The 8079-nt window shown below is 45.8% G+C and overlaps 1 protein-coding gene across 1 annotated transcript; it reads right to left on the bottom strand.

Annotated features, from left to right (window-relative positions):
• On the bottom strand, nucleotides 1-7333 carry BLOC1S3 (biogenesis of lysosomal organelles complex 1 subunit 3). Its single transcript, XM_068128396.2, has 2 exons — nucleotides 7190-7333; nucleotides 1-1067 (listed from the first exon to the last, which is right to left on the bottom strand). Exon 2 carries the CDS (start codon nucleotides 1056-1058, stop codon nucleotides 444-446), a length of 615 nt encoding a protein of 204 aa, XP_067984497.1. The 5' UTR covers nucleotides 1059-1067; nucleotides 7190-7333; the 3' UTR covers nucleotides 1-443.
• Between the last annotated feature and the right edge of the window lie 746 nt (nucleotides 7334-8079).

Genomic DNA, 8079 nt, shown 5'->3' with positions numbered 1-8079 from the left:
TGAATTTTTTTGTATTTAATGTCGTATGCACAGTTTCATTCCTTAAAAAAGTGCAAACTGTAATCAAACGAAAATATCCTCACAACAATATAAACAACATGGTGTAATAAAGAGGCTGCAGCAATATTGTTACATCACTACAGTCCGAGATGAAAACACGCGAATCTATCCGATGGATATCTTGTCGGGTTGTCATTTACTCGGAGATTCAAACCCAACATTTGAAGTTATTATACGAAATAATACAATGTTGTTGCTTTGGTAACCATAAACAGCACACGTCGACGCAGTTGGAGCGAAAACCTGATGCAAGTAATGTAAAGGTTAGCGTCACACAGGTGGATCACATGGGGAGCTCGTTGCCATCGTGGTGTGGCGCCAAAACAGCACACGTGTCGCTGAAGAGAAAAATCTATTTTAAACTGCATCAGAATCCGAATCCCTCAAGGGATGTTTGCCTCGGCAGGAATGCGGATGTCCGGCAACAGGCTGCAGCTCACCACGATGTCCAACACGTCCTGCACCGCACGCAAGTTGTTCAGGGACTGGCACAGGCTCGCCGAGGCTTCCGCGGCCGCCGCCTGCGCAGTCGCCAATTGATGCCCGATCACACGCACCTCCTTAGCAGCGGTCGCGTACACACAATTCACCAGTGCCGCGGTGTCACTTCGAAGCCGCACATTGCCCTCTCGTAGCTTCTGCTGCAAGATTGAGCCGTGGGGCTCCCAGGAGGCGGGTGGTCGAGTGGAAACCTCTTCCGCACTTGTATGCGACTCCCTTTCCTTGTCCATGTCGCCATCCTTCGGCAATAACCTGTCTACCTTCAGCTCCGGCAAGGATTTGCTTATAGAAACAAAAGGAAACATGTGTCTGCGATCGACCTCAACACGCACACCTTCATTGTCTATTTCCTCCTCGTCGTCGTCGTCCGTTTCGACAGCTTCACCTTGCACTATCAGCTCCACGGCCACAGGCAAGCTGGTTGCCATGAGCTCCTCATCAGAGTCTGTCTCAGATGCCTCTCCAGGTATCATGGTGTGGAACTGCCTTGATGCCATGACAGATCACTGCAAACAAGGGCAAAAGGCATTCGGTCATCACGTAATGACGGTGCAGATATCCACAGCGATCATATCATACGTATATCCAGCCTGACAAAAGCTTCATCAGACTTAAGGTTCACACAGGTGTGCTCTACCTGGAAATACATGCACCATTGATCACATCGAATGTTACCTTTAAATCATGGCTCAATCCCTGCTCAAAGTACTCTGCCACCAGGTCTTCATCACAGTGTCCCGTACATACTGTTTCCTCCAATTCTCTCTCACTGCATTCACATTCATTCATTCAAATTCTAATTCTATCATTCCATTCACAAATGTTTTCATTCATTCATTCCCAGTTTTTTTGTTTTTTTGTCTCCACTTGTGGCCGTACTGCCTTATTGTCAGTCATTGCCTTTTTACGGTCTGTCTGTCACCGTGCTCTCCCATGAGCCAAGATTTTAACAAGGAACCTTGGTTCAGGAAGAGGCCATTTGGCCGATCATGCCTGCACTACATCAACACCATAAACCATCACCCATCCACGTGCAAGCTACCTGGGAGTCCTGACAATATACCTACACCCCTCTAGCTCCAATGCATCTAGGTACCTATGTAATCAATTGGTACCTATGTATGGCATTCCAGTTTAAACCTATCTACTAGATCTGCTACCATTACCTTTCCAATCGTTTAACTATTCTCAGTAAAATACCCCGGCCTTACTACAGTCTTGACTTCCCTCACTCTCAAACTATGACACCTTGTTCTACCACTGTTGATTTTGCTGACAAACTGTTGAACTGTACACATATTTTGTCGATACCCTTCATTAGCTTAAACATCTCAATCCTATCCCGTCGTAATCACCTTACACTGTCTCCTTCAGCTGCTCCTCATAGCTTAGTCTACCTAGGCCCGTAATCAATGCAATAGCCTGATGCTGAACCCTCACTATGGCAGCTATGTCCTTCCCAAGATGTGGTGACCAAAACTGAACACAATATTCCAGATGGGGTCTCACACTAAATTCCAATGCAGTGTTAACACTTCCTCTTTTCATTTATAATTTATCCCTCTAAGAATACAACCTGAAACCCTGTTTGCCTTACCTATGGCACCGTGCCAGCACTGTGCTGTCTGCTTACACCCCGGATCTATTACCACCCCCAGAATATTCTTCTGTCTGGCACATTCCAAGACTGCACCTCACATACTGTAATCCCTATTTTCACTGTTCTTACCTATTCCGAGCACCTTACATTCCCTTGAATTAAACTGCATGTGCCAATCTTTAGCCCAATCTATTAAAGTATCAGACTTTCCTGAATCTGATTAACCCCCCACCCCCCTTCCTTCCTCCTTTGCTTCCTACTCAGTTAAACATGAGTATGAAACCCCCTGCACCCCCCACCTCCCCCCCCCCCCCCCACCCCTTTGGTAATTCCATGCAGACTCCCTTCAGGTAGTTTGAAATGAATCAAATGTTTCCCTATTCAATCCCTAATTAACATCTCCAACAGCTTCCCCACAACTGAAGTCAAACTAACAGGTGTAAAGTTAACTCTGCCACTGAGGGTGGATGGAGGTTATGTTTTCAACCCTGCTTGTCTGTCTGTCTGTGAGCAGGATATCTCCAAGCTTTCTGGACGGATTTGGATGAAACTTGGTGGACAGATTGGTTGCGTGGCAAGGACTACTCAATTAGATTGTGGTTCAGGTCTGGATCCAGATCCGGCCTATCAGTGGGATACAAAACGTAAACTGTTCATCTTGGCGGAAGTATGCGCTCTGCCGAGTGCCGGTATAGTTTCCCAATTCCTTTCTGGATTCTTCAGTAAGCCCCTCCACCCCACACTTACAGGAGAAGAGAAGGCTTATTGTTGTTGTAAGGTTGTTGTTTTTTCAATCAGTACCCCCAATTTTTGATGGTACCACAGAGTTTCTTAGACTCTGATGCCTCAACTCTGTGTTTGCCTCTAAATCTTGTGTCCCAAACCCATCCCTCTCTGTACCCACCATACCCAGTCGTACCCAGCTGCTCCTGGACTCCGTGTCCTTTCCTCCTGACAAGGTGGAAAAGTTTCTGTCAACCCTCGACTCTGATTCTGCAACTGGACCCGACGGCATCAGCCCACGGGTCCTAAAATCCTGCTCTGCAGCTCTATCTCACCCTCTCTCTGTTCTCTTCACCCTCTCTTTTGCTCAAGGTCAACTGCCATCTGCTTGGAAATCAGCCAACATCACCGCTTTGCACAAAAAAGGTGCAAAAACAGATCCTAGCAACTACAGACCAATCAGCCTTCTCCCAATTATCAGCAAAGTCATGGAATCCATCATTGCTTCGGATATGAAATCTTTCCTCTTCTCCAATGGCTTGATCTCTGATCATCAATTTGGTTTCAGACCAGGTCACTCTACTCTGGACATGCTGCTTCTGCTGTCTCAACAATGGATGGGGGTCCTCAATGCCAAACAGGAAATTAGAGCTGTCTCCCTCGACATATCACGTGCCTTCGATACGGTCTGGCACCCCGCTCTGCTCACCAAACTCTCCTCCTTTGGTATCCATGGAAATCTCCACGCATGGCTGGCGGACTTCCTTTCTCGTCGTCGTCAACGTGTGGCCCTGAATGGGTTTCTCTCATCTCCTCTTCCTGTTCAGGCTGGAGTTCCCCAAGGCAGTGTTCTGGGCCCTGTGCTTTTTCTGGTCTTCATCAATGATCTCTCTGACTCTCTTGAAAATCCTCTCTATCTCTTTGCTGATGACTCCACTCTCTGCCGCTCCATTCCTCTTCCCTCAGATCGGCAGTCTGCAGCCTCCTCACTCTCTGAAGACTTGGACAAAATCACAGACTGGTAAAACAAGTGGAACATGTCTTTCAATCCTGACAAATCTCACACTCTTACTATGTCTCTCCGAAAAGATGGACTGGACAACCCTCCCATCTACTTTCTCAACAATCCTCTACAAGAAGTTCTGTCGCTCAAGCTTTTGGGTCTCACTATCTGCCATGATCTTTCTTGGGAAAACCACATTTCCAAGCTGGCCTCCAAAGCCAGTCGCCGACTGGGCATCCTCCGTCGTGCGAAGTCCTTCCTCGGCACACCTGAGCTCCTCACCACATACAAGGCTTTCATCCGCAGCTCAATGGAATACTGTTCTCCCCTATGGGCCGGTGCTCCTGCCTCACACCTAGCTCGGCTTCACGCTGTTGAAACCAAAGCTTTCAGAATTATTGGAATCTCCCGCGGTGAAGCTATCTCTGAGGGCCTTTCACTCACTCACCGCAGGCAGTTAGGTGGTCTTTCTGTCTTCTACCGACTCCTCTCCGGCCTTGCACCCCCAGCTCTCTCTGTGCTGTCCCCCAAATATTCCTACAGGTCGCACAAGATCTGCCAGCAACCCTCTGATGGTTAAACTGCCGAAATCTCGGCTCTCTGCTCACCTTCACTCTTTCATTCCTCTTTTCTCCCGCCTCTGGAACAAACTCCCTCACTCTCTTCAATCCCACTCCTCCCTCCAGGTCTTTAAAACAGCTATTCACCACCATCTCTTATCTTCCCCCATCCAAAACCTTGATCTTTTCTACCCCTGCTAATTCACCCCAGATCCACCTTGTTTGAAATTCCAACTTCTTTCCTGGAAGTCCTGGCAGTGTCCATATGTTTTATACCTCTCCCACCCCCCCTTCCCATGCCCCCCCCCCAAAGCCCTCGCCCTCTCTCAGATCTCTCGATGTCTCCATGTCTCTCGGTCCCTGCTCTCAAATGTTGTGTTTGTGTCCTTCCCCCTCTCTCCCCATCTTGTCTACCACTCCCGATGTTATATGTTTTATGTGTCGGTTTGTCTTTCTGTGTGATTAATGTTCGCTCTTTCACGAGCCTCGATCTTGTATACAAAAAGACCACTAGAAGTACTAAATCACCATTAAAAAACAAAAATCTTCACTTCCTGCACTCTCAGCACTCCCAATGTCCGAGCTGCATCTCAGAGCCAGCTGGGACTTTCGGAATGAAAATTTGCATCAATAATGGAATATAAAACACATGAGGGGTTCACAAATATTTTTGACCTTCACCTAATTTTAAACGTCATGACCTAATTATCGTCATTTTAACATTTTTCACCAAAACTCACCTAAAGCCTGTCCAATCGGAACTAAATTGCCCTCTATATATAGCATAGAGCAAGGCGTATTTATGCATAATTTACATCAAAGCCCTCCGGGTTAAAGGTCAAGGTCAAATGGCAGCCTGAACAAAATAATGCATTTTTTTGGTCATCACTCAATTTTGCCAATATGGAATCTTAAAGACCACTTGGCCTTCCAAGATGTTCTTGCATCATAATAGTGTACCTGCACTGAAGTTGTGCACCTGATATTTGAATGACCTAATTAGCAAAAAACACCTTTTTGATCATAACTTGAATAATTTTCCTACGATGTTCATGATGTTGAGTTTTATGGATAGCTTGTAGATGGCTTTATGGATAGTACGACACATTTTCTTAATTTACACTCTAACCCTAAATGTTTAAGACCAAGGTCATATGGTGGTCCAAAAAAAAAAATGCCATCATTGTTTGGATTGTGGGTCAAGGGTAAGTCGTGGGTGATCGCTTTGTGATCGCAGATATCTCTTTAAATATTGGTGTTACATTTCCAACTCTCCAATCCTCCGGTACCTGTCATGAGTTCAGTGAGCTGTTACAGATATTTGTTGACATTACGACCAGTATCTCCTCTGCCACCTCCTTCTCTCTCTCTGATGTACCATACTCTTCACAGAGTGTCAGTGCCGCCAACGCAGCTTCCAGAGAAGGGCCTCCGAAGCGAGTCACCGACTGGGCATCCTCCATCGTGCGAAGTCCTTTCTGGACACTTCTGAGCTCCTCACCACATACAAAGCTTTCATCGGCAGCTCAATGGAATACTGCTCTCCCCTCTGGGCCGGTGCTCCTGCCTCACACCTAGCTCGGCTTCACGCAGTTGAAATCAAAGCAATTAGAATCATTGGAATCTCCCGTGATGAAGCTGATTCTGAGGGCCTTTCACTCACTCACCGCAGGCAGGTTGGTGGTCTTTCTGTCTTCTACCGACTCCTCTCCCGCCTTGCTCCCCAAGCTCTGTCTGTGCTCTGTCCCACAAATATTCCTGCAGGATGCACAAGATCTGCCAGCAAGCCTCTTCTGGTGAAACTGCCAAAATCAAGACTCTCTGCTCACCTTCACTCTTTCATTCCCCTTTTCTCCCACCTCTGGAGCAAACTCCCACTCTCTTCAATCCCTCTCCTCCCTCCAGGTCTTTAAAACAGCTGTTCACCACAATCTCTGAAACAGCTGTTCACCCATCCAAAACCTTCATCTTTTCTACCCCCGTTAAAACACCCCAAATCCACCTCTTTCAATCCCCAACTTCTTTCCTGAAATTCCTAGTAACGTTCATTTGCTTTATACCGTGTACCCCTACCTCCTCCCCAGCCCACCCCCTTCCACAGATCAACCGACGTCCCTGTTCTCTCCTGTTGTTGTGCTTGTGTGCTTCCCTCGCCCTCCCCCTCTTATCTCCCGCTCCCTTCATTGTATGTTTTATGTGTCTGTGCATGTTTTCATGTTCAATGTGTTAGCTCTTACACGAGCCTCGATTCTGTATTTTTTTTTAAAAAAGAAAAAGAAAAAAAAAGGAGGGTTATAATGGGTTGTTTGCCATTGCCTTCCCAGCAGTGCCAGTCGGTAAGGCAGGAATTTGTAATTTGTTGAGGGTGCCGGCGATAGCTCGCCTAATCTTCGAAGGACACCATGGGATCTTTAACGTCCACCAACGAATGCTGCAGACAGGACGCCCAGTTTAACGTCCATCCGAGGGACTGCAAGCACATTGATGAATCGCCCTACCTGTGGAACACCTGGATGACGTTTTATAGCTGAGTCGGGATTCAAACTCAGGCTCGAACGGCTGAGAGGGGAGTTGCATACAACTATAGGTCCTAGATCGTAGATGAATGTCCGACCAGCCTCGTCGTAGTTATACTTATACTTATAGTACACTCCTCTTTAGCTTAGGATGTCCTGGAGCTTTAAAGATGTTCCATAAAAATATTAGTACGGTAAAAAACAGCAATTACAAGTAGTAACTTACGTAGTTTCCGGCTGAGACCAAAAATGACGGTTGTTTTTGTAATATGGATCAAAAGGACAAACCAGCGATCCGATTGCCACCAGCAGCAAAACACCTTAATGAATAATGATCCCCCGGAATCCCCGAACAAACCTCACTTCCGGTACTATATTTACAAGCTTAACTAACACCTAGCTTTTATTAGCTATTTTGTGTACATTTGTGATATTTTATTATCCGTCATCTGTAAAAAAAATTAAAACACTCATGGATAACCCGAGACGATTAAACGACCAATGAAATTTCACCGCCAGCTACATCGCCATACAATTTCATGAAGCAAAACTCGGGCTCTTTCATTTCATTTATTATCTTGTCGGTTCATCATGACGTCATACATTGCGACCCTGCAGGATTGCTAAAAAATGAACCAAATCACTATCGAGGAGCTCTCTTGGTCCTGGCGCTAAAAAAAAAAGAGAGGACGTAAAACTAAAGTCTTCCTACATACAGAGTTGCCACGTGACGTTTCCGGAAAAATCTGGTCACGTGGGCGTGTACGCCATTTTGTTTCCATTGAATGCGAATCGGTCGGTCAGATTCTGTGAGAAAATAATGAATATGATTTTAAAAACATCAATACTGGAGAAAGATATTTATCTTGATTGCCAAATCCAATTTAAACGCTGTAGCTTTACTTAATTGTTATTGTTTTTCTCCTTGTAATTATTTATTTAATCTTCACCCGTTACTCATGTTCATGTCTCTGTTTATCTATCTGTATTTCCATCACTTCTTCACCTTTTTATCGAATTCGTTGTGACAACCGCACTGATGCAGATGCAGGGCAGCATTGTCTGGTATTAAATTCTCCGTCAGCAAGAATGACCACCAGGCATTAGATTTTTGAT

Source organism: Myxine glutinosa, chromosome 9 (assembly GCF_964187855.1).
Source record: "Myxine glutinosa chromosome 9, kmMyxGlut1.1, whole genome shotgun sequence".
NCBI classification, from domain to species: domain Eukaryota; kingdom Metazoa; phylum Chordata; class Myxini; order Myxiniformes; family Myxinidae; genus Myxine; species Myxine glutinosa.
This window is presented reverse-complemented; position numbering and strand designations above follow the sequence as displayed.